The 26,492-nt window shown below is 38.3% G+C and overlaps 3 protein-coding genes and 1 pseudogene across 5 annotated transcripts; 1 reads left to right on the plus strand and 3 right to left on the minus strand.

Moving 5' to 3' along the window:
- The first annotated feature begins 10,591 nt into the window (after positions 1 to 10,591).
- LOC112031724 (uncharacterized) lies at positions 10,592 to 14,691 on the plus strand. 3 transcript variants are annotated; one of them, XR_010626511.1, is made up of 6 exons: positions 10,593 to 10,997; positions 11,294 to 11,408; positions 11,742 to 12,362; positions 12,477 to 12,660; positions 13,051 to 13,367; positions 14,094 to 14,691. XR_010626511.1 is itself a non-coding variant. In XM_024064435.2 (5 exons), exons 1-5 carry the CDS (start codon positions 10,921 to 10,923, stop codon positions 14,117 to 14,119), a joined length of 1,023 nt encoding a protein of 340 aa, XP_023920203.1. In that variant the 5' UTR covers positions 10,595 to 10,920; the 3' UTR covers positions 14,120 to 14,691. The 3 variants fall into 3 exon arrangements, 2 of the variants coding, with proteins under 2 accessions (XP_023920204.1, XP_023920203.1); XM_024064435.2 differs by lacking the exon at positions 13,051 to 13,367 and having other exon boundaries at positions 10,595 to 10,997; XM_024064436.2 differs by lacking the exons at positions 12,477 to 12,660; positions 13,051 to 13,367 and having other exon boundaries at positions 10,592 to 10,997.
- Positions 14,692 to 15,707: 1,016 nt separating this feature from the next.
- On the minus strand, positions 15,708 to 16,469 carry LOC136064855 (cytochrome b5-like). The gene is made up of 2 exons (XM_065767189.1): positions 16,304 to 16,469; positions 15,708 to 16,212 (listed from the first exon to the last, which is right to left on the minus strand). Exons 1-2 carry the CDS (start codon positions 16,382 to 16,384, stop codon positions 15,859 to 15,861), a joined length of 435 nt encoding a protein of 144 aa, XP_065623261.1. The 5' UTR covers positions 16,385 to 16,469; the 3' UTR covers positions 15,708 to 15,858.
- A 903-nt stretch (positions 16,470 to 17,372) lies between these two features.
- Positions 17,373 to 19,838, minus strand: LOC112031725 (protein TRIGALACTOSYLDIACYLGLYCEROL 5, chloroplastic). The gene is made up of 4 exons (XM_024064437.2): positions 19,709 to 19,838; positions 19,531 to 19,575; positions 17,930 to 17,962; positions 17,373 to 17,789 (listed from the first exon to the last, which is right to left on the minus strand). The coding sequence occupies exons 1-4, from the start codon at positions 19,746 to 19,748 to the stop codon at positions 17,611 to 17,613; spliced, it is 297 nt and encodes a 98-aa protein (XP_023920205.2). The 5' UTR covers positions 19,749 to 19,838; the 3' UTR covers positions 17,373 to 17,610.
- Positions 19,839 to 22,131: 2,293 nt separating this feature from the next.
- Positions 22,132 to 23,576, minus strand: LOC112031722 ((S)-8-oxocitronellyl enol synthase CYC2-like; annotated as a pseudogene).
- Positions 23,577 to 26,492: the final 2,916 nt, after the last annotated feature.

Here is a 26,492-nt window from a genome sequence, read left to right on the forward strand (position 1 = left end):
AGGATGAAAATTGGGTAGAGTCTATGCACCAGGAACTACACCAATTTGTTAGGAATGATGTGTGGGAATTGGTTCCAAGGCCTGAAGATACACATGTGATCGGCACCAAGTGGATTTTTAAGAACAAAACAGATGAAGATGGTGAAGTCATCAGAAATAAGTCTAGATTGGTGGCTCAAGGGTATACTCAGGTGGAAGGCATAGATTTTGATGAATCTTTTGCTCCGGTAGCAAGACTAGAATCCATTCGGATTCTTCTTTCCATAGCATGCATCATGGATTTTAAGTTGTACCAAATGGATGTAAAGAGCGCCTTCTTAAACGGCTTTCTCAATGAAGAAGTTTTCGTTGAACAACCAAAGGGATTTGAAGATCCTCACTTCCCGGGTCATGTATTAAGATTGAAGAAAGCTTTGTATGGGTTGAAGCAGGCACCAAGAGCATGGTATGATCGTCTCACTACTTACCTAGTGGATCGTGGGTTCAAGAGAGGTCAAGCAGATCGCACATTGTTTGTTAAAAAAGATGAAAAATCTCTTCTTGTTGCTCAAGTGTACGTGGATGATATCGTATTTGGTTCCACAATTGATAAACTAGCTCATGAGTTCTCTGAAGAAATGAAAAGGGAATTTGAAATGAGTATGGTGGGAGAGTTGAACTACTTCCTTGGACTTCAAGTGAAACAGCGGAGAGATGGAATATTTATTTCTCAAGAAAAGTATGCCAAAAATCTTGTCAAAAGATTTGGTCTGGACTCCAAGAAACATACATCTACTCCCATGAGTTCCTCAGCAAAGTTAAGCAAAGATGCAGCCGGCGTTGACATTGATCCAACTCTTTATCGGAGTATGATTGGTAGTCTCCTCTATCTCACAGCTAGCAGGCCGGATATTGCATTCAGTGTCGGAGTCTGTGCAAGATTTCAAGCCGCTCCTAAAGAATCCCATTTAACAGCAGTTAAGCGAATCATTCGCTATGTAAATGGCACATCTGACTATGGGATTTGGTATACAAAGGATTCGAATGAGTGTTTGGCAGGATATTCTGATGCTGACTGGGCAGGGTGCATAGATGATAGAAAAAGTACTTCTGGTGGGTGTTTCTATCTTGGAAACAACTTAGTTTCATGGATGAGCAAAAAGCAAAATTCAGTATCACTGTCAACGGCTGAAGCTGAATACATTGCAGCAGGAAGTTGTTGTGCACAACTGCTATGGATGCGAAAGCTACTGCATGACTATGGCATTTCTCAAGACACCATGTGTGTGTTCTGTGATAATACAAGTGCCATAAACCTGTCAAAGAATCCGGTTCAGCACTCCAAATCAAAGCATATCGAGATCCGTTATCATTTCATTCGGGACTTGGTAGAAGACAAGACAGTGTGTCTAGAATTCATCAATACTGACAATCAAAAGGCAGACATATTCACCAAACCACTTGATGGCCCAAGGTTTGAATCCTTGCGTAAGACAATTGGTGTCGGTATCATTCCTTAAACTCAATCCTCCGTGACATTTTTTTTGCTTTATGTGTATTTTGTGTGTATTGTGTTTGTCTTCTTTGTGTTGTTCTGTTTGTCTCTTGTGTGTGTCAAAAATCCAAAAACACATAAAAAGTTGAAAATCCAAAAAGTTTGATCACTTTGTTGAGTTTTGTCTCCAAGCATGTTTTGCCTTGTACCTTTGTACTTATGGCTTTGTGCATTTAACGAGCATAGCTTGTCTCTCATGCACTCATATCATTGTGAAAGAAATTCTGAAATCTATGTGATTGTTGTAAATAGATCTTCAACCTTGTCATGAATGATTAGTGAATGGTTTTGTTGATCTTGAGACATGCATAGACTCATGCCTATATATCTTCCCACTTTTTATTTTTTTTGCTTTAAAAGAGCTCTCTAAATGTAAATCTCCAAATGAAAAGAGATATAGAGCTGCAAAAGCCTGTCGCACATACTAGTATTTGACTAGGAAAAAGGGAAAGCGACCAAAATAAAATGTGTGATGCTCAAAAAGCCAAAGGCTAACTCATCAATTGAAATATCAAAAATTTCAGGCATCTATCTCACAATGAGATTCTCTTTGCTTAAATGTTGCAAACAATATGTTGAATATGGAGCCAAATGAAAAGCTTCAAAGTATTGGTATCAAGTACTTGTGGGAGGTCATATATGCATGTTTCTATAATTGAGATAGGTCACATTATCTAGTGCTAGTTGTGTATGCCTTGATTGAATTGATCATTGAAGCTTCACATTGGACTAAGAACTATCTCATTTTTGATATCCACACACATCACACAAGTCTATGTTCAACGAATGCCATATTCATTTGTGTGATTGTACTTGTTTAAATGTGTTTTCACATGCTCAATCTTAGTGGACAAACACAAAAAGATTTTTGAGTATTTTTGTTTTGTTTTTGGAAAGTACTTTGTTTTTACAAAATTGTGAAATTTTCTCAAAAACAGTGGTACCCTGTTTTGGCGACTAAGTCGCGGGTCAGCACAGTCGCAAGCCCCAGTCGCGAGCTCAGTCAGAGATTTTCGCGACTTACTGGCGAGTTACTACTCTAGTCGCGAAAAATACTTAGAAAATTTTTGAAAAATTTGTGTTTTGCTCTTTTCGCGGCTCATTTTGGCGGCTTGTTCGCGGGTGGAAGGTCCAATCGCGAGGGTTACTCAGTGATTTTCGCGGCTCAGCTCGCGACTCCTTCGCGACTAAACCTTCCAGTCGCGAAAAACACTTAGAAGATTTTTCTAGAATCTTTCCTTCACAGTGTTTCGCGGCTTGATCTGGCGACTTACTGGCGACTTGGACAAGTCGCGAAAATCGCGTGTTTTGCATTTTCAAGACAATTTTAAAATTGTTTTCTGTTTTCCCTCGTCCTTGTTTGACTGTTCATTGTCTTCCTCTCTTTACACTCACAAACACTCCGTGTTTCTTGCTGGAAATCTTCCATTTCTGCATCACTTTCACTCAAATCTTCAACTAAAAGGTATGGGTTTTAGCCTTTATCCTTCATACTTTCTGATGTGGGCAATTTTTTTTTGTCTTGTGAAGTTGTGGTCTATTGTGATTTATCTTGTTTGATCATGGGTTTCTGATTTTCGGATCATACTGCTTGTTTATGCTAATCCATGTAATGATCATTTTTATCTTGTGTTCAGTTTGTGGTGCTGGTAGCTTAATCACTCATTATCATGTTTTGACCCTCAACTTCAATTGTTTAGGGTTTCATTCATTATCCATAGTCTGACACTGTCATATTGCTAATAATGGGTACTATCTCGTCTGGTGTTTGTGTGTGAATTTAATCCTCGTGCAGAGTGAAAATGTCTCCATTCAAGCGATCAGCTGTAAAAGGAGGAAGCAGCAAAGGGACGGAACATGTCATTGAAATTGACGATTTCTCTCCTAGACCAAAGCGAGCTCGCTCCTCATCTGGTGTGTTCGATCTCACCAAGTTTCGATCGTATGCTGCCTTCCAGACTCATGAAAATTTCTTCAAAAACGCGACACCTCTTATTGAAAGAGTCCTTGACCAACATTCTCTGTTTGACACCAACATTCCACAATGGTTTGCTCGCAAGGACTGGAATTATCTTCTCTCTGACCTTGATGATGCATATGAAGATCTCGTAAAAGAGTTTTATGCAAATGCAATTATTGAAGGAGATGAACTTAAGTGCTGGGTTAGAGGAAAAACTTTCTCGGTCTCTCCTGCATATCTAGCCGAGATTCTGCACATCAACAGGCCAATTCTTGGGATATCTCCAATCTATGATGATCTTCATCCGGATGAAGAATTACTTAAAGCATCTCTTGGGGACAATCTAGAATTTTCCTCAAATGGGAATTCAGTCAGTGTTTCATCTCTTCCTCCAAAATTGAGAGTGCTCACGATCATCATGTTTCACAACCTGTATCCCCTTTCCAGCACAGGGTATATGAATCTCAGACGTGCATTGTTTCTTCATGATCTGATTTATGATGTCGAGATTGACATCTGTGCCCATATCTTTCATATCCTTTGCAAAACTGTTCTAAGAACAGAATCAAGAATGTGCATCCCATTTTGCTGTCTCATCCCCGGATTTTGAAGCGGAAAGGGATCTATCCGTCTGAAAATGAAGTTCCCTGCTCTAAACCATGTCTAATCAATATGCGCACATTCAACGCTAGTATTGGTCACAGCAAGAAAGGAATCAAAACAGAAGCTTCCGCGTCCTACAGTGGCTCGCGCTCCAATTCACTCCCCGCTGACGAGAGACTAGACTCTATTGTAGCTTCTGTTCATGAGCTGAGTTCAAAGATGTCCAATTTTTCTTCTATCTTGCATCATCTCAACTCCCGATGGGATACGAAGTTTACTTCGATTCAAACTCAATTGGATGAAATTCAAAGGAAGCTCGAAGATAGTGACGACTAGCTATTCCTTGACAAAAAGGGGGAGATGCTGTTGGCAGGGGGAGAGCTCATCGAAAGGGGGAGATTTCAACTAACAAGATTTGTGTTTACTATTTTTGTCTATCTTCAGTTGTTTTTACTGTTCTGTATCCAACTTATTTATTTCAGCACTAATATTATATGATGTTATTCAGCTTTTTAGCATTGTTTGTTTGTCTTTTGTACCCATTGTTGCTTTTGTAAGCTTTGAGGGTTGTTTCTAGCACGTTTGCATGATTGTAGGCTTATATGGTGTGTGCCATGTATTTGCAAAAACTTTGCTTATGCAGCCTTTGTGCTTTGTGCTTTGGTACTTGTTAATGCTTTGCATTACCCTAAGTACAACACTCTTGTGCCCTTGTAGGATTGTTCCTAGATGCATCTATGTTTGTATGCATTGGTTGAGTGTTGGACTTGCAAATGATACTCTTCAATTGAGTTTATCATTTTTGCATGTCCGGATGTTCATTCCTTGTATGAATGAACATAGTAATCACTTTTGCTCAAGTGACTACTGGTGTTGATCTTGCCATGGAATATTGCTTTTATGCCTATGTTCATTTTTGCTTGATCATGCTTATTTTGCTCCATATGCATATTAAGTTTTCTGCATACAATGATATTGCTATGTTATTGTGTTTCAGGAGTTACTTATTCATATATTCAAGAGCTTTACAGAATCTAGAGTTAGGTGTGAGTGAGTTTTCCAACTGTTCCCAACTCACGTTTAAGTCTAGAGTCTGTTGTAGGGTTTTGTCACGGAATAGCCAAAGGGGGAGATTGTAAGGTTGAATTTAATCAACCATTTAATTGGCTTTATTCCGTGACCAATTTGCTTGTAATTTAGCACTTAGCAACCCTGTATTTAGGTGGGAAAATTGTAAGGGTAGTGTGTGAGAAGATGTGAAGAAAAGCTCAAGAGTGTGTAAGAAAAACAGAGGCTCGCGGCTAGGGCTCGCGGGTGGATTGTGACTGGCAAGTCGCGAAAGGTAGGCACGTGAGTGGCACACTGGGAAGCTGAAGGGTCGCGCCAGCTGTCACGCTACAGGACAAAAGTTCCAATCTGGCCAGGCCGTTACGTCGCGACTTGAACTCGCGACTTGGACAAGCCGCGAGACCAAGTCGCCAACTTGCCCTGTTTGGCAAAAACTGACGTTTTGCATTCCCTTCTCACCCTACTATATAAACACCCTTATACCCATCATATTGAGAGAGCTTTCAGAGAGAATTTTGTGAGAGAAAACCCTAGAGAAAAACAAGATTGCCTCATCCTGAATCTTCATCTAAAGAGACTCTACAAATTTCTCTACTCTCTTTCTTTCCATTGTCATACCCTTGAGAGGTCATTTACCAAACCCTTATCTCACCACACCCACGTCTGTGAGAAGGTCTATTTGGTGCTTTGGGAAACAGTTTCGAAAAGAACCAATATACATTGGTTGATGCTATGGTCAAGTAGCGGAATCCGGCAAGTTAAAGAAGAAATAGGTTCGGCGTAACCTCGTTGGAGCAAGAAGCTTGGAGGGCTTAGGTACTTGGGTAGATTAGGCTTGGAGGGTCTTCTACTGTTCATGTATCCCAACTATATTCTTTAGTGGATTATATCACTGCTTGGAGGGTGGCGGAGAGGTTTTACGCCGAGAACTTCGGTTTCCTCTTCGATAACACATCGTGTGTTGTCCGTGTGTTTGCATCTCTCTTTCCTTTATCTTTGCCTTATATTTACTGCTGTGGATGTGTTTAGATTTGGCTTAGATTGTTTTATCAATTCTGTTATAAGCTTGTTATCATATTCCGCATATTAATTGTTTGATATAAAACTTGAATTGGTATTTTTGTATCTGGGGGTCTAAACGTTCAAGGGTGTTTCATACACATATTGAACTTTCAAAAAGCTTAAAACGAGAAAATTCTCTGGACGCAGAGATGTAATCTCAAGTTTTCCTAAGCAAAGGATGAAATAAAGCATGCTCGTCCAAAGTGAAGGATGAGATAGAGCTGGCACAGATCAAATTACAAGCAAAACCAAGGCATGCTCGTCCATAAAATGGGGCAAGGTAGAAGATAATACCTAACCATACCATGGACGAGGAAAAATATGGGCGTTTTGAACTTGTTTAAATCACCTACTTTAAAGAAGAGGGCATCTCATGGACGAGACAAAAGCACAGGCAAGTCTAAGGACGAGTAGTGCTTATTTACTTAAACCATTTCAAGTGAAGTTTTTGTTACCATTTCACATGGACAAATCACACTCAAGTGGGAATTCCAATAAAAATGGTTTGAGTTTGTGTATGAAATGTAGACGAGTAAAACAGGAAATCAAGTATAGGAAATAAACACTCGTCCATGCACATAAGACAAACAGTATTCATTTAATTGTTTTCGAGGGCGGACAAGAAACGTCTTAAACACCCTTAACTGTTTTATCAAAATTCGTCCTTAAACATGGACGAATTAAATGTACTTAAATTACATATATTTTCTTAAAAAAAAAACTAAGTCATCAAGGTATGTTCTAAATTGAGGCATCCGAATTGGGGTCGTCCTGAGGCTGAGTCGTGGCATCGTCCTCTATGTTGGCGTCCTCAGAGTCAAGACCAAGGAGAGAGCTAGTGGTGGCAGGGTTCAAATTGAGCACGATGGAGCTGAAGTCCACATCAGGAAACTTCTCAGCAGCGTCCATCCTGAAGTCTTCAAACCCTGCTGCATAGTTGGTGTCCATAGCATCTGTGTATTGCTTAGATGCTTTGAATTCAGCCACTGCATCTTCCTTGGCTTTGGAGAGGAGAATGCTTTGCTCGTCACTCTTTCTTTGCAAGTCTTCAAGACAAGCATCTTTCTCTGCAGCATTAGCCTTTAACTCCTCAACCAAAGCTTTTAAGGTCCTTCGCCTCGTCCGTCGTCTTGACAGCCACCTCAGCCCATTGCCTAGCTTCTTCCTTCAACTCCTGTATCCTCGTCTCTAGCAAGATCCTCGTCTTGTCCAACCCAGTGGCCTGTCTGGACGCAGCTATAAACTTAGACATGCCTTGAAAAAGTCAACAACAAATATAAGTTTAAAAAAAAATGTACATTTGGTTAAGACGAAAAAAGAAATATTACCTTGAAAAGGTCATGAACACCAGAGTGTTCGAAGTCCTTGAGGGACATTTTGTAGCAGACGTTTATATCCTCGTCCGTCATAGCGCTCTTAAAACGCTCCCAGGCCAAGTCTTCATTTTCAATGATGTTTGAAAGGGCCCTTTGGGATGGTTGAGACAAGGTGGACGCGGTTTTGGACGGTGGAGTCTTAGACAGAGTGGACTCCACAGGAGTGGACAAGTCGACATCATAGACTTTGGTAGGTTGCTGGGACGACGGAGTGGGCTTGATTACCTGAGACGAGCTGTGCTTAACCTTTTTACCACGCCTGCTGGGGAGGTTCTCCAAATCCAAGTGTTTGGAGATGGTTTTCCTTTTCTCCCCAGCAATAGGACGAGCTTGGCGTTTAAGCTCAGGACGGCTCCCCTCAACACCTACCTCCTTTCCCTTATTACCTCTCATGGTTGCCATTCCTATAAAGAGACGAAGAGAATTCACTTAGAAAAATGAAAATAAAAGATGCAAGGAATGCAAAAATCTAATACTTACTTTTTCTCACTGTAATCTCGTGTGCAAGTGCAATGTTAGATGGGTTAGGACCTAACCCCCACTTAGCTAGTCGTCTAAGGTTGACCAAGGAATGGAAATCCCTGTCTATGTGTAGACGAGCCCTGTGGACACGGTCACGGTGCAACTTGCTCAAAGTGGGTCGTCCAATAGCTGTAATGGAATAAACTAAGGTTAAATGAGATAATAATAAGTAAAAGGTAAGAGAGAAGAAGGGGAAGCTAAGGGACTTACCCTCAGGACGAAGGTTCCCTAGGTCCCCAGTAAAACGACCAAAGGAATCCCAGCTAACGTCTACGGGATTTCCAGCCCAGAATCCAGAGACGAAGAAAAACTCCGTCTTCCATTTTCTGTCAGACGAGGCCAAGGATTTCACCAGTCTACAATCTTTACTCCTGGCTGTGAATTGATAAAAGCCAGGAGATTGATGAATCTCTGAAGGCTTATAGCAGTAGAGGAACTCGTCCACAGTAATAGGACGGTCCCCTTCAAACACTTCCTTCCACAAAATTTGCATAGAGATAATTAATCTCCATGCATTTAGGTTAAATTGACACACCCCTAAACCTAACCTAACTAACAGCTCTCTGGTAAAAGAATTTAAAGGAAATCTAAGACCTCCAAGAAGGTAGGCATCGTATACACCTATCCCAAAATGAGGGTTGCAACCCCACTCTCCACGGACGGGTAATCTAGGATTAAACTCGTCTGGGATTTGGTACCACTCCCTAAGGTTATTTAATCTTTCCTCGTTCGTCTTTGAAGGAATATCTACAGCATAGTTATATACAGTTACCTCCGTCTCGTCCAAAGGACTGGACGGAGAGACGGAAGACGAGGTACCTACCTGGGACCCTATAGTTTTCCTAAGTTGTTTTTGTACTTCTTCTAAAGGAAGCCCAGGGACCCCTGAGACATACTCCTCGTCAGTAGTGTTTCCCCTACTACTACTACTACTAGTATCACTAGAGTTATCACTACTCTCGTCATAATACTCATCTATAGCTTTTTCTGTACTATCGCCAGACGAGGAAATGGTGATTCTTGACATTTTCTAAAAAGAAAATTTTGAAAACCTAAAAGACGAGGAGAGAGGGAATACCTGGCTCTAGAACGCACTGAAACTATGGACGCGGGAAACTCTTAGACGAGGCTCTAGACAATGAATGTCAAGGAGGAAAAATCTCAGAAATGAGATGGTAATGGGGGCATTCCACTATTTATAGATGGTTGACCTGAGCATATGAAACGACACGACCAATCAGACGCTGACACGTGGTCTTCGTCTCGAAAAAATGAATCGACGAAATGAACCATCAATTAGATTGTGACACGTGGCATCTCTGATCGTTAGAAAAGCTCGTCCATCCAGAGGAGTAAATTACTATATTTTCTTGGACGACACATGGACAAGGGGGCAATTGATGGTGCAAGAAAAACACCAAGTCAATTACTCGTCCATATGGCCGTCCATAGCAATGTACAAAGCGGAGAACGAATGGTTGGTACACTCGTCCTTTCTTAACCGTCCTTTTTCATCCTCCATTCACTCGTCCAATGAAGGACGAGTGAGCAGTGAACCTCGTCCTTCCTTAATGATGGACGAGTGAGGTTCACCAAGAGTTACACTTCAACACACTTCCAACCAAGAGTCATGTTGAAGAGTCATATTGTTTGAATCTCAACACAGGTCTCGATGAGGTGACTCTTATGACAGTTATGGAAGTTACCCTCTAAATCCTCCAAACTCTACGACGATAAGAGAAATAACTGATTTCTAACACTATATAAAGACCCTTCTACGCAGAGGTAAGGGGACTTTTTCTCTCTTTTGGAATTCTAGATAAAAAATTAGGGAAGTCTTTGAGGGCTCTTTTTTCTCCTTCAATCTACTAACTTTACCATCGGAGAATTAAAGGCCGGCTTCCACCGGTCTGTTCTGATTTTCTTTGGTTTTCCAGGACTCATTCTTCAAGATCAAGAGCATCTGAAGATTTTTCAGCCCACTGATCCCTTAGAACTTATCAAGTTTCATTTGTTGCGTTTTATGTTTTTTAATCCAGGTTGAGAATAATTTTTTTTTTTTTTTTTTTAGCTCTTAGCTACAGTGCACAGCTATCTATGATAGCTGTGCACTAGTAATGAAGGTAAAAAAAAAAAACCTTTAACTCCATTCTTGTCTAGTTGATTTTATATTTTGATAGAACTAAATAGCTATATAACTATTTAGCTTCACTGGTTCAAATACTCTTAACCAACCCTTACAACAAAAGTTGTGATACTAGTCTGTCTCTAAAAAAAAAAAAAATTCGCACTAGTCAAGGCAGTTTTGAAGCGTGTGGTACTGTTGTTGTACACCAATTTTGATCTTTGACCACAATAGTGTCCTGAAACACCAACTGTTGTCATAAAACGACAACGCTTATAGTTATTTAATAAAACCGCGACAACGAGCCGAATAAAAACAAAAAAAAAAAAAAACAAAAGGAAGGTACTATAATTTATAATATCTGAGCCGAAAACTTTCCTTTCCTCTCCACCTTCTTCGTTGGATCGTCTAAAAAACTAAACCTAATACTACTTTCCTTATTAATATTGTTTTCGGTTTTTCCTAACATTACTTTTATCGGACACTTTATTAATCTCTTATCCATTTGTTCTATTAAAATGTCGTACTACCGAATTCTGTTACAAAACACTATTAGCTAGGGATTTTCTTTTTCTTTTTCCTTCAGTTTCTCCTCGTATAGACATTAAAGTTGTTATAGCTATTTTTCAATTTCGGAGTTAGTGATTTTATTTTAAATTTTTAAGAAAAAATGGCTTCGAGTTTCGATCGGTGGGAAAAGGATCCATTCTTTTCTGCCGCCGAAGAAGTTCAAGAATCTGCCGACAGGTAACTTTTTTTGTTTTCTTTTTTGTTAAAATTATTGTTTCTTCGAGTTTTGAATGGTGATTCGTATGTTTTAGGTTGTATTTTTTTGGCATAAAAATCATGTTACATGGTTTAATTAGCACATTTTGAGGCCCCAGATTTAATTGTGTAGCTCATGATTAAGGTTATTTTTTGGGGCCACATTTTTAGGGTTACTTACTACAGATTCTTATTCAGAAATTGCTGAGTTTGAGCTTGATTGTTGTTAATTTTGTGTAAATTTGTTTAATTAAAAAAAAAATTTTATGGTTGTGAAGGATGGAATCGACGTATAGAACATGGGTTCATGCGCAGAAAGAAAATTCTGGTGTGTGGGATTCGGAAGAACTCCGCCGGGATCTTCAAACTGTCCTTGGTACCACCAAATGGCAGGTAATCTCCCGATTTTGTGCGTGTGCGTGTGTGAGCGTGTATGTTGGATATTCATTTGACTCTGTCTGTACAGATGTACTTGTATCAGTATAGTGAGGATTAGGATCCTCTAAAGTTCTTAGGTAACTCCTCCACTATCCTATCAATTCATTTGTAATTGAGTGGTCCACACCAATGGTAATAGTTAATGTTTGCTTTAAATGTTGATGATGTGGAAAAATTCAATATATGCATTGCAAAATTGATGGATAGGACTTTATTATTCTATGGTGGAGATATCCTAATAGGTATAGTGTCAATGTCTAATTGAATAAATTTGGGTGGGTAATGTAGTTGGAGGAGTTTGAACGGGCTGTCCGGTCAAGTTATGGTAAAAGCTCATCAAATGACAATGCAAGAGGCAGGCACCGTGAATTTATTGTTGCAATTGAAGACCTGGTTTCGAAAGTTGAAAATTCATTACAGGAATCAGCTACTTCACAGGGCAAGGCGTCATTGCCTTGGGTGCGTTTAGACGAAGGAGAACGTATTGAACTTGCATTGTTTCTTTCGGGACCATCAACAACATATGACAACAAAAGTAATGTAAAAAGTCATGGAAGGGATACTGAGAATGGAGATTCTGCAGCTGATTTTACAAAAAACTCGCGCCATTCAGTTGAGTGCGGTTCTATGGAGGTTGGGGATGGTAAGTCACTTGGGCATAGGAGGACTGCTAGTGCTAGTGCTGACATTGGTGCTTGGAAGATTTTGGTTCCTGATGAGGAATGCCAACAGTCAAATGGGCAGACTGTGTTACCTGTACGGAAGATACCAAGTTTTTCAGGATTCCTAAATTCCTTGGAATCTGTATCCAAGTTGAAATTGTCAAAGAATGGCTTTAGAAAGTGGAAGGCAATGGATCGCCAACAAGAAGCTGATACTGAATTATTGCGACCTCCTCAATTGCCTAGGGTGTGTGTTTAATTTTTTTTTTCTGAGCTTAAGACTGTTTTTGAAGTCGGCTTTTTGATTTCTATGCTTTCTGAGTCATATTAATATTGATTTAATACTTATTTTTTCTAAAAGGGAAATATTATATGCTATGAAAAAAGTAAGAGTTGCCTGGATAGTTGTGATGATTGTTATGATAAGCAACTTTATGGCTGGTATGGAGCTATTCAGAGGCAGCTCCAAAGGTCTCAGTACCTGATGCAATATAGCCGGCCTGTTCAAGTAACTTTTTGGATTGTTTTTCTCCTCTGCTTGATTGGTAAGATTTCCTGAATCTTCCACAAACTGTTTTTCTTGTGTTATTAACCTCATCTCACTCAGATGTCCATACATGCACACTTCTATACACCCCCCTCTCCTTGCATGTACCTCTTGGTTCTTATGTTTTGTTATTTTTTAGTAGGTACTTATGTTTTGTTATTGGATATCCTGTTTAGTTTTTGATGATGCAATATAAGCATATTTTATGATTAACAAGCCTTGTCTATGAACTTGAAACCTGCCACATCTGTTGTCAAAATTGTATGTGTAATAAAATTACCAAAAATGTTTCCATGTTAGTTCTTTTTTACAAATCACCATGGCTTGCACATGGTTAAGTTTCTTTTCGTACATTTATCTATCTCAAACTTCACTCATGATTTAGCAGGAAGGACTATAAGATGATAGTTTGCATCCTGGATTGAGATTCGTCATTTGCAAACACCTATTCCCATGGTTCCAAATGATATGGATAGGGTTGAAAGATATGAAAGCAAAACTTTAAAGTCTGATCTGTTTCTATCACATCAATGATTTTGCAAATTAAATGGATTATAGCATGTCAGCAAGCGCTGTTTATTTTCCTGGTTTCTGTTGAAGGAAGACACTAGAGTAATGTGGCACTAGTCAGCTTACCTAGCCTACCATAACACTTGTTTACAAGATGCCTTCCTCATTTCCACACCAATAATTACTAATTCAAAGGTCATTTTCTTATGCATTTTTGAGTGATTTCTGAAAGCTTGTTTGAATGTGTGTTCTACTACTAATTTAGCAAATGGAAAATTGAAAGTGATAATGGAATGGGGGCCACACACTCCAAAATTGAGAAAGCCAGACAATGGCGCTGAACAATTGAGAACTGTATTTATGTGAAAAGTCATTCAATGTGATGGAAAAACGTATATAACATATGTGGAATCATTTTTATGTGTAATAGTCCATGAAAAATTGTGATTAATGGCTTATTGTGGCACATATTTTTTTTTAGCCAATTCGTACTGCATTCAACCACATTGCTCTGCATGAATCTTTGAAAATGGACTACAAGGAGATTTTGCCTCTAGAATAGTATATATTAGCAAGGATTTTTAATTTCTACTATGATATGCAAAGATGCTGCTGTCGCTCAGCTCCAATTGTCTGAACTTTGTATATCAACCCAGTATAATTTGTTTGTTTTATTCATTATTGAAATTTTATAATTTGGCCTTTTGGTATGTTGGACTGTCTAAGGCCGCTGTTATCTATCATTGTTGGAAAATTTAGGATTTGGTTTTTTGCTCAAATTTTTAAAGTTCCTTGCAATTCTGTACCCAAAATTGGATTAAAGCTTTCTATAATTCTATAATTAGCAAAGGGGGGTGGGGGGTTATGTGTCCTTGGAACTTTTCTTTTACAGAGGCTTATGCTTTTTGTTTCTCTCTGCAGTTTTAATTGCACTGCGTGCAGTGTAGAAGGATCTACCCATGTTCGTCTGGCATTTTGTAGTTTGTGGCAGTATTTGCGTCGGTGGATCTTCGGGAATGTAATACACATTGTTTAGGTTGTCACTGGTTCTAGATGAAAGGTAGTTCTTGTCTTTTTCTTACACACGGTATCATGTTTTAAACATGCAAGTACCAGGTGATTACTTCAGAGTTAACACCCTAGCATTTTTAACATCCCCTCCCCACTCTTTTATTTAGCTATTTTATATTTTTTTTTCCTTTCCAATTTTGATTTCTTCAATGAGGGGTAAACTCCATTGTATATCATATGAGGCATGGAGACGGGAAAGAAAGTCGGCATAAGGTTGCAATTTAAAACATGTTAGCTTTCTGCTACATAATGATGTAAAAATATATAAGCATTTGTATTTGTAACTGACCCTGTTTGTGTAGCTTTTGCAATTGTATAAATATTGAGACGTGTATGTAGTTGGTACATCAATAGTTGGTACATCAAACACTCTTAATGAAGACAATTGTGTAAATATGTAGTTGAAAGACTGAGATTTAAATGCCTTCGTCCTTGTTTGTGTTTGTAATCTGTTCTGTAAGTTTCCGTTGGATAATGGATATAGTATGTATGGTAGGGAAACTGCATCAGATCATTGATATAACAAGAAAGCAGCCAAACGTTAGTATGAGCGGACTTTATCCTCTCCGTTCATCGCATGACTATTGACTACTCAACTATTTTTGTCATATTGTTAGTAGTTGGTACAGATTACATCAATGTTCTCTACTGGTGCAATTTATTGGATTCCACTTGGGGTTGGCCAGGGATCTAGCGACGAGTTTTGTATGCAATTACTTGGTCATGACTAGCATTTGTTAGCTTGCTTTATCTAGTAGTAGAAGATTTTCTAACCCCAAAAATCCTACACCTATGGTGGATTGAATCTCAAACTTTCACCCAAAAGGTGAAGAGAATCACTAGGTTATAAGACTGTTGATTAGCTCATGTTATCTAATTGATTAGTAGGAGTAGATGTTAACTACCATTTGTTTTTGTTAGCTTTCGTTTATATAACTGATCAGTCCGAATCAGATCAATATCTTAGAGAGGTTGTAGAGAGATGGTTTCGAATGTTTGCTGCAACTAGCATTCTCAATATTTGTTGCTATTTGCAGACTGTGAGTTTCATTTCTATTTTTTTTTTTTTTGAGAATCTGTGAGTTTCATTTCTAGATTATTTGTTGTTGAAACATTGGATGTCTGTATGAATGAATGTCGAAAAAACCAATTGCACTGAGTTGAAAAGCCAACCCCAAAAAGGACAGTGCAGTGAAAAAATCCCCCCAAAAACCAACGCATCTACATTGAACACTGCTATATAATTGGAAAATTATTGATTCACGCTTTCTGATATACACTGTACACGCTTTCACACCGGGGGTATGCATTTTTCATGAATGGCCATATTTGACACATGATACATGTCCCTCTTTCATATATGTAATTTTCACGCTTGTCCTGTGAAATATGGTAGTATTAACATGAGAGCATTTTTTTTCCTCCTTTTTAGCTAGAGACATAAGATAGCATCTAGTAGCACAATAGTTTCTAAATCGATCATCATTTCCATCATTGCATTTATTCAATACGAGCATCCATAAATTAAGAGCTAAACTTCTAGTAGATAGAGCTCTCAAAAGTAGACAAACACAGAGATAATTATGGATAGTGGTTGATTATTAGAAGAGAAGATCTAATAGGTGATCTGGGTTGCTCTGGTAAGGTATCTGTAACAGAAGAAGGAACCAGCAACCAGGAGTGGGACAAAGAACTCGACAAAAGCGGCATACTTGGGTATGCCATCATTCTTGATCACAAAGGCACTCATCTCTTTCTTCTTGGGCTCCTTGGAGGGAACTTCCTTGGAGTCTTCATCTTTGAAAGTGTATCCTTGAAGAACACCCACCTGGTATTTCCGGAGCAAGTTTTGAGCAGCCTTGCTGTGTCCTATAACCTCAAAGTCCTTGGTGGCATCCTTCCCTGCTGACTCTATCAGCACCTCATCTCCTCCTGGGTGTTCCTCCAAAAACTTGGTCACGTTCAATACCTGAAAAAATAGTTAATCTTTCTTATAACCAGCTTGAACACATAAGAGAGAGAGAGAGAGAGAGAGAGAGAGAGAGAGGAGGATGGTTTACTCTTCCATTGATGACAAACCAGCAATCTTTCTTTGATTTGTGCTGGGCAACCTGGGAGAGGGTGAACACTCTTTCTGCCATAGTTTAGTTGATTCTAAATCGGTGCGTATTGATGTGTTTTTAGTGAGTGAGATTGTGAGAAACTTGATGTTGATTTTAACTAGTAAGAAGTGAGTGTGGAATTTGTAGGAAAAGAAAGGAGGGGTTTGGTAAGCACTATGCTCCATGCACGCCCAACTACAAGGAGGGGTTTGGTAAGCACCATGGACTGCAAGGTGAGATCTTTTTCGATTTTTCACGTGGATGTGGAGTGTAGACTTTGAGGTTCCTAGTACTTTCGATTTTTGAACTAAAAGTTTCAATTTGGAACATGATGATTTGTTGAAAATTCGGAATGTCACGATCAGAGCAGGTGACTTCTATTTATATATTTATTTTTATTGCCGAGTAGATAGGTAGTTTATTTTATTAATGTTTTTTTGGAGTTTTATTATTATTATTATTATTTTCAATCAATGAGAGATATGAGTGCACATTTTAATATTATTGTTATCACGTTCACGTTTAATTAAAGGATAATTAAGTAATATATATTAGAATTTGTGCCATTCTAAATTAAAATTTTGTGGTTTCCATTGTTACAAACGTAATTTGTTGACCTTCAATGACACTAATTTTTTTCACCTATGCCATTGTATTGCCATAATGCATATGTGAAAGCATTTCTGGGATCAAAATATATAGCGTGTAAGACAGTTTGTTGCTTGATTCAAGATTCTTGGGGTTCACACACTCCACTTTGCCGTAGCCCCGATGCTCCCAGGAAAGAAGAAGCGCCACTGAAGCAGTTGGCACTATCCATGCAGAACCACAGCTAACTGCAAGTAGGGTCCATCTACTAACTAATATTGTCCAAAAATTCTGTAAACCATGTAGATTTTTCCAAAATAGCTATGAATCATCATGGAGAGTAATCTGGTTTTATATTGGTTTCTTTTGTTATGAAAGCATCATTACCTTACTCGAATTTGAAGATATGAAGGAAGCATTACATGCATGAAACAATGGATTACTCAAGCCTCATGATCATCTTCAGGATTTATATGCCAATTTTTATTTCACAAGATGTTCAAATACATTTATACCATCCTCACAAGTTCCTCCTGTTTAAAAAATCAGTTCAATGTAATCTTTCTGAAGAACCAATTTGATGCGAAAAGCTCTAAATTTGCACTTGGCGGCCTTCTACATTGAGTACAATACGCTATTCAGTCACTGCATTAAAGAGGAGATTCCAAAATGCAAAGCTATTGTGAAGCACGAACTTCCCGGGCGCTTTTTGATAACACTTTGAACGATGCACCATCGCTATGATCCTTTTTGTCAAATTCCATACCTTGAAACGTGACCCTAGATGTTCGATACTTACTGCCAAAGGCAGTGCCAAAGCCCCATCCAAGGCCTAGTCCAACCCCACAGCCTCCACCTTTAAAGCAAAATTCCAATGTCATTGACAAAGTGAACAGCGATGTGTTAAAACAAACACAACACATTCCATTACTTAGTTATAACTATGATGGATTGACTAAATATTTTGTTTCAATCAAGAGGGTGTAAATTGCATACCTACGCCAAGGCCCAAGATATTCACAGGCATGCCTACAGAAAGAAATATCACAAATCAGCTGTTTGGTAACAGAAACATAAATAATGAAAGAATTTCAAAATAAGTTTCCATTATTTGCGTTCAAAGTAAGAATGCATTTGAAAAAATCACAGAAATTAAAAGGTGGCTCCTACAGGTGCATGAAAAACAAAACCATTCTAAAATCTAAGATTGCAAATATGTATCTAAGCCAAACATCAAGAACCTGCCAGTTGTCTCCTTACTAGGAAATTTGTTTGAATTTGTAACCAATTGTCCACATAGAAGTGATACATGACAAAACGGACACTGCTGCTTGACCTTAAACTACTAGTTTTCACTACATGTTGAGCTCTCAGCTTTCCAATACCTCAACTAATAGTTCTAAGTTGCCTTCAACTGAAATACCTATATTATTTCACCTGGCCAAATCTAACCCCCATGAGAAAAATCTGTAATTACTTTTTCTTTCGTTCAGTGTCCATTTTCCCCCTACCACAAATGGATTCCATTAACTTCACCTGGACACCTATCCTTGGAAAATTTCCAATATTAAATGACCAAGGTCTCATATGTAGTTATGTCTACAGAAGTACCTGTTAGGGCTAAGTCTAACTTCATTTCCGGTGTGAAGATTGAGTTGAAGTGCACTGAACCAGATAGAAATTCTTTCCAGTCACATCTACAAGTTGATACACCTAACATTTTCTATTCCACAAGACTGAGATATCAATGCACCTATTTAAGTATTATCAACTGATATCAAGAAGATACAATACAACTTCGAATCAATGGAAAAGACCCAAAAAACCAAAAATCCTTTGCCAGAAAGGATCCAAATTAGTCCAATGAGATAAACCAGAATCACGAGATGAAAGACAAGCCTAAATGCACCTCCCCACCAAAATCACCCTTTTAAGTGAAAGGACACACTTCATAGATGATCTGTTTCATTGTTGCAATAAGCATACTAGACAAAACACAACTATCCCCTAAACCAATTTACAGAAACCTTCTTCAACTCATTACATGACATGATGATTTATATGGCCATCCACATGTATTTCAATCAAATGACCCCAAGCAAAATGCTTTAATCTTTAGAAAGAATGCTTCAAACAAAACAGCAGTAAACACCTTTCTTCATATTCTGTAAATTGTAATGAACACATGCTTTAAATCTTTGGCAAGCAATAAGGCCTAGTCAATCTAACATGCCCAGATCTTTTCTTTTCTTTTTTTTAAATACAAGTTCTGACCTTGACTAGTCTGTTGAGGATCCATAATCGACCCCAAAATGAATCTAGGACTTGATTGTTATTGTTTAATCGACCCCAATACGAGACTAAGACTTGGTTGTTGTTGTTGTTGTTGTTTACTGAGCAAAAATGCTCATAATGTTTCCAAATAACTATGATTTGTGAACGAAATTCAATTACACACTAACCATATGCTCTAAGATTTAACATAACCTATGCACACCCAACTAAGAAAAAAATAAATTTGAATAATCTAAAAGACTGAAATGTGAAAAACAAAATTAAAAGTTTGTGAAAGTGAAAGCGATAAAATTAGTACAGACCTCCGAAACCCCAGCCAACTCCGAAACCACAACCGACACCGAAACCTGAACACAAGAATGTCACAGAGGATTGCAAAATTAGTTACAGACCAAAACAACCTAACAAAAAAAAAAGGGTCTGTGAAATGAATCGGTTTGAATAATTGTATGAATTAGAAACACAAATAACAGTACGTACCAAATCCGATACCAGTTCCATTGAAATTTGTAAGCACCATAATATTATTTGCTTTTGCGATTGAAGGGTTTTCTTTCCTGTGTTAATTTTTTTTCCGTTTTTATGATTTTGCAGAAAGAGTTAGATGAAATTACGGGAATACCCATTAATATTTTTCATAATAACAATTTAATCCTTCGTTCCATGATCCAAATATCCAATCCTTCTCATCGTCCTCATGTGGGGCCATTTTGATTGTTTTTTTTTTTTTACTTTTATTTTTTAATTTTTTTTAAGAGATAAGATAATATTTTAAATTTATAGCGATCGCTATATGGTGATTGTTTTTTTTTTTTTTTATTAAAACAAATTACCAATTAATTTTTGATGTAAGTCATTAAATACAAGATCTCATACTTAAAATTAAAAAATTTTATTACTTGAGTTAATTGAAATCTTTGCTTTAATTTTTTTAGTTTAGATTTGTCAAGAACTTTTCCAATTTTCAAGTTCTTTATTTTATTATTAAAATTAGAAATGACGCTTACCAAAGCTTGGGAAAGTTGAGTTGCAAACAAAATGAGTATTAATAGTTTATTCATTTAATTTTAGGTATAACCATCATTTTGGTTCATATCGTTTGTTTAATGTGTCAAAAATAAATAGTTCATTGTTATCAAATAAATAAATAAATAGTTCATATCCTTGACCAGTAGAGGGAAAAACTAAGGTGGCTAACATGATAGGTGTATTGAGTGACCACCTTGGAAGTGAAGGTGAACACTTTGACGGATATCCATGCCCTCCAATCCCAAACAAATCATTGATACAAAAATAGTGGAAACTAATATTAATCATGATCTATCTCATGTTGTATTCCCTTGAGAAGGCCAAAAGGTAAGGTAGGTGTATTAAGTGACCACCTTCCACGGCCTATTCAACAAGTTTCTGCAATCCAAAACAAGAGCTGACAAAGTCGAAATAATGTTGTAATGTTAGCACGGAAATCACAAAAAAATACGGTTCAACTCTAGGATTATACTTCCATAGTCCATTCGCAAAGCCGTAATAAGCTCACGGCTTTTCATCAAAATAACAATAATAATTCCACGTTTTACGGCCCACAATTAGGTCTGTTTGCTCTGGTGTCCCTAATTTTAGAATGGTAATAGTACACATTGGGTGTGTGGAACGCACAATGCCATATTAGCTAAAATCATGTTTCATAATTATAACTAAAATCGTGTTTTCAAAATACAATTTCACAAGGAGTGTGTATGGATTAGCCCTAATTTTAAGAGAAAGTCTTCACTTCAATTCTCATACACATAAAAAGAGAGAATTTTTAAGTAGTCCAGCATAAATAAGTTCAAATCTTACATCGGCCTCATATGTACGGAAAGCATGCTGTAAGCTACAATTCAACTATTTCACTCGAACAGTTGGAATGTGCAACGCTCACAAAGCTTTATCCTCTAAAATAAACAATCTACTTCTCTATCTAATTTTCTTTACATTTATTTGAATCATGCCCTATATAACTAAATCATTTCATCACAAAAAATTCTTTCTGCATTATCTTTTATCAACTTGTTGAGCGTAGCTGATTTAGCTTTCTACATTCTGCTCATTTGCCAAAATCCTTTAACCTGAAACCAACAATCCTGAATCTTTAGTAAATTACAGACCTATTGAGTTTGAAGAATGTGATCAATAAGATCATTGCTAAAGTTTTGTTTAATGCATGTCGATAGACTAGCAAATTAGATAGGCTTTGGTTTGGTTGCAAAGAGGAGAATGGATTCAAAAGAGCTGTAATTCTAGTGGGAAGCAAGTACCTCAAGGTGATCTATGATGGAGGAAAGGTAATTCCTTAGCTTCTAACAATTATGGAATACATTTAATGGATGAAGAAAATCTGAAAGTGTCTTTCTTTCAAGCGCATTATCAGTTACTGGCTGAAGTCTTTACTCTGGCAACAATGGCATCATAGTGTGATTTGCATTTAAGTAACATGGTCTTTTGTTTGTCAAGTCCATGTGCGTGACTTAGGACACTAACCTCCCTTGGGCCTGAAAACCTTTGCCTGCCTTCTATATTACCACATAGACATAGATACACATAACTTCACAATTTATCACGGTGAGTTGGTATTGGTGTGACCATTTTGTGTTAGCGAAGGGCTTGTATAAAATTAATGGTAGACTTATCACAAATTATAACCTTAACGGTATGGAAAAAAGTAATGTATGTACAATAGTATTGTTTTCTTATTTAGGAAAATACATTTCATTACACATATCATACATGTCATTATAGGAAAATTTACAACGAAAAAAAAGGATTTAAAACATACAAATTGGTACACATACACAAAAGTAAACACAAAGAGAAAAAGGATTTAAAACATGTTTCCCTTGGATGATTATTGTATCAAACAGTAGCAAAAACATTCCATATCAAAAAAGGATATTCACATTTCCTTCTTTTTAAGGCACAATCTTATAAGTTTTATTCTTATCTATCCACACAACCAATGCTTTCTTGCAGTTCCTAAACCCCAAGTATCCATACTCCTTGCTCTTATTCATACTATTCATAATATCCCCTCCCTTCAACACCAAATCTGTAAACCACCAAGCCTCAACTTCCTCCAACTTTGTAAGTTGCAACTTATTCTCTCTCACAATCGCGTCCCACACTAGACCTTTATCCTTCATTAACTCAACTAAGCTAACTTTCTCACTCCCTGCAAACCCATAATTCTCAATCCCAAATTGCCCAACTAACTCCTTCAAAAGATGCTTCCACTTAAACACATCCCCATTGCTACAATTAAAGGCTTCATTCCTTGCATTAGGATCCATCACAGCCCAAATTTGTTGCTCAGCAATAAGATTAGCATCCGAAGCCACATAGTAATACTCCCAAGACTCTTTATTCCCCGGGAATTTCAAAGAAAACCCCTCGTGCTTACATATAGCCGCATAAACACACAGTGTCCCGATTATATTCATCAGACTATAAGGTGAAATCCAAATATTGTATTAGGCCTATGGATTGGCCAAGTCAAATCCTCTCTTTTCTTAGCTTCCTCGAACAAAATATCTTTCAAAGTGTAATAAAAATTGGGCACATTCAAACGTGACATGTCCTTAGTAAAAGGTGGGGTATGGTATTCGATTTTGCCAAAGGTTTCAAAGGGTCCAGTGTAGTGTTTGATACCTGTTTGTAGACAGATGTGTTTGAGATTTGGCGCATGGGGGATAACTGCATGTAGCACGTTACGGAACATGATACCGTTGGTTTCACAGTTTTGGGCCTCAGTGGCCTGACTAGCCCAGGTGACATAGAAAATGTGGGTCACATCGGTGAGTTGGGAAAGTTTGGTTTAGTTTCGTTGGGGTCAGAGACATCGCATTGGATGTACTCAATAGGGTAATCTTTGTTCCAGTTTGGGCGTGGACAACGTGCCACACCATAAACTTTCCGAGGCCCACCTGGGGTATCTGAGAGTGGTAACATTTCAGCTAGACTATTGCCCACTATGCCAGTGACACCAATCACTAAGCCTACACTTCGGTAGCTTCGTGGTGCTTCATGATCTTCCTCGGATTTCTTCTATAATGTACATAAAGAAAGAGTTAGAGTAAAGTATTAGAAAGATATTATCTTCTTCTTGTTTTTATGGTTATTGTTATTGATCTTGCTTTAACCAACTTAGTGTTTGGTACCTTGTATAAAATTCATAATAGCATATGTGTTCGTGTATATATAGAGTGTGGGAGTTTATAATTATACCTTTGCGGCTCTAATGGATCTAAGCCACCACCAGCTCATTTTGAAACAACTGTAGGTAAAGAAAGAAAAAGGATGAGGAAATGGGGTTGAGAACTATAGATAGCTGTGGGGCCAGAAAATTTGGCGACCCCGGCCCATTTCATACTGAGCCCAAAGCCCACGTCGAGGAGGAAGGAATGTCCGAGAACGAACAAAGAAAGCCCAAATTGCCGAGGAGCACCAAGATTATAAGAGGGAAGAGCGGCACGCCATCAAAGGCAGCCTCCCAGAGCATTCCAAAAAGAATGACGAGTGCAATGGGCCAGCCATAGGAGCATGGTGGAAGAGCAATTCAAGGAGAAACTGTCACCTCCGCATTAAATGCCCACAACTAACATTCTAGTCGCATTAATGAGGAAATGACCCCTGAACAGTGCTACCTTGGTTGCTGCAACTCACAGGAGGTTTGGGAAGACATCTGATGGGACAAGTACTCAAGTACAGACTTGGATGATCAACAAGTGGAAGGTTAAGATCGTTTAAAGAGGACTACATAATAGGAGAGACCCACCATAGAGAAGGGGGGGGGGGAGAAAAGAAGAGAAGGTATCATGGCGATCTCAAGAACTCCTGCAACCATTATCACCCAATATATACAAAAGTAGAGCTCCTCGAATTGTGCTGATGACAAACTTTCTTTAATAAACTTAGTTTGTTTCTGTTCGATCAACATAAAAACCCATTTTAATTGTTATCCATGCATTAAATCCTAACTATTTGACTCACTCTCTACAAATTCATTGTACTGGGTCTGCTGGGCCAAGATCCCATTCATTTTTGGGCTTAGTTTGAAAATCGAGACCTTACAATTGGCGCTGTCTGTGGGAAGAACATGTGTGATAATGAGTACAATGGGTAGTTAAGATAGGATCAGGCCCTCATCAACCAGAGTCCTTAGGGAAAGCCATTATGGTGGCCAATTTACTATGCGGAGTAAGACATTACATGAGGCACACATAGCTGTTGTCCTAGCTCAGCTTTTGCTCAGGTTTATACTTCGAAGTGCGGATTATACGGGGAGGATTGCTAAATAGGGGATAGTTCTAGGGCTTTTGACATCAAGTACATGCCTCGTACCTCTGTCCAGGGTTAGGTCCTTACGAATCTGGCGGCCGAGTTAGCTGGACCTCCATTAGAAGAAGTGGTAGCAACACAAAGCGATTCAAGGAGGCTCCGCGGCGGGGCTAGTTCTGGAAAGTATATATTGATATCTTATAATCTACTGAAGTGGCTAAATAGGACCTTAGCTATGACGGGTCCTCGGACCTCTTGCTTTGGGGGAATTAACACATACTGGCGATTATCTAAGTGTTAGACAAAACCAAGGTCTTGCATGGTCCTCAGACTCAAGCCTACGGGGAAACTAACAACTTTTGACAATTATCTAAGTGTTGGACAGAACCAAGGTCTTGCATGGCTCCTCGGATCTCAAACTTATAGGGAAACTAACAACTTTTGACAATTATCTAAGTATTGGACAGAACTAAGGTCTTGCATGGCTTCTCGGATCACAAACTTATGGGGAAACTAATAACTTTTGACAATTATATAAGTGTTAGACAGAACTAAGGTGTTGCATGGTCCTCGAATCACAAAACTATGGGGAAACTAATAACTTTTGACAATTATATAAGTGTTAGACAGAATTAAGGTCTTGCATGTTCTTCAGACTCAAGCCTATGGGAAAACTAACAACTTTTAATAATTATCTAAGTGTTGGACAGAACTAAGGTCTTGCATGGCTTCTCGGATCACAAACCTATGAGGAAACTAACAACTTTTGATAATTATCTAAGTGTTGGACAGAACTAAGGTCTTGCATGGCTTCTCGGATCACAAACCTATGGGGAAACTAATAACTTTTGACAATTATATAAGTGTTAGACAGAACTAAGGTCTTGCATGGTCCTCAGACTACAAAACTATGGGGAAACTAATAACTTTTGACAATTATATAAGTGTTAGATAGAACTAAGGTCTTGCATGTTCTTCAGACTCAAGCCTATGGGGAAACTAACAACTTTTGATAATTATCTAAGTGTTAGACAGAACCAAGGTCTTATATGGTCCTCAGACTCAAGCCTCGGACTTAAGTTCTAGAGGCTTCTGACATCAAGTACATGCCCCGTACCTCTGTCTAGGGTCAGGTCCTCGCGAACCTGGCGGTCGAGTTAGCTGAACCTCTATTAGAAGAAGTGGCAGCAACGCAGAGCGATTCAAGGAGGCTCTGCGGCGGGGCTAGTTTTGGAAAGTATATATTGATATCTTCTAATCTACTGAAGTGGCTAAATGGGACCTTAGCTATGATGGGTCCTCGGACCTCCTGCTTTGGGGTAATTAACACACACTGGCGCTTATCTAAGTGTTAGACAGAACCAATGTCTTGCATGGTCCTTGGACTCAAGTCTATGGAGAAACTAACAACTTTTGACAATCATCTAAGTGTTGGATAGAACCAAGGTCTTGCATGGCTCCTCGAACCAGAAATTTATGGGGAAACTAATAACTTTTGACAATTATATAAGTGTTAGATAGAACCAAGGTTTTACATGGTCCTCGGACTCAAGTATATGGGGAAACTTACAACTTTTTGACAATTCTCTAAGTTTTGGATAGAACCAAGGTCTTGCATGGCTCCTCGGATCACAAACCTATGGGAAACTAATAACTTTTGGCAAGCACTTAAGGGTTGAACAGAATCAGGGTGTCGTACAGATCCTTGGACCACATGCTTTGGAAAAATTAACGCTATGACATCTCTTTACAAGTGCTTAAATAGAACCTAAGGCATGCCTGAATCCTCGGACCAGATGCTTGGGGAAAACCTACGCCATGACGTCATTATAAATGCCGAACAGAGCCTTAATGCACGATGGTCCCCTCGGATGACTTACTTTAAATCCAACATCCTTTCATGGTTGCACAGTTTACGGTATAGAGCACATGGTTATGCTCTTGATTATTC

Source organism: Quercus suber, unplaced genomic scaffold (assembly GCF_002906115.3).
Source record: "Quercus suber isolate HL8 unplaced genomic scaffold, Cork oak 2.0 scaffold_25, whole genome shotgun sequence".
In the NCBI taxonomy this organism is placed as follows: Eukaryota; Viridiplantae; Streptophyta; class Magnoliopsida; order Fagales; family Fagaceae; genus Quercus; species Quercus suber.

Coding starts and splice junctions, on each gene's coding strand:
- LOC136064855 (XM_065767189.1), bottom strand. CDS start 16,384: ATGGCAGAAAGAGTGTTCACCCTCTCCCAGGTTGCCCAGCACAAATCA. Junction 16,213..16,303: donor GGTTTGTCATCAATGGAAGA/GTAAACCATCCT, acceptor CTATTTTTTCAG/GTATTGAACGTGACCAAGTT.
- LOC112031725 (XM_024064437.2), bottom strand. CDS start 19,748: ATGGTGCTTACAAATTTCAATGGAACTGGTATCGGATTTG. Junction 19,576..19,708: donor TGGAACTGGTATCGGATTTG/GTACGTACTGTT, acceptor TCTTGTGTTCAG/GTTTCGGTGTCGGTTGTGGT. Junction 17,963..19,530: donor AGTTGGCTGGGGTTTCGGAG/GTCTGTACTAAT, acceptor TTCTTTCTGTAG/GCATGCCTGTGAATATCTTG.
- LOC112031724 (XM_024064435.2), top strand. CDS start 10,921: ATGGCTTCGAGTTTCGATCGGTGGGAAAAGGATCCATTCTTTTCTGCC. Junction 10,998..11,293: donor GTTCAAGAATCTGCCGACAG/GTAACTTTTTTT, acceptor ATGGTTGTGAAG/GATGGAATCGACGTATAGAA. Junction 11,409..11,741: donor TTGGTACCACCAAATGGCAG/GTAATCTCCCGA, acceptor TGGGTAATGTAG/TTGGAGGAGTTTGAACGGGC.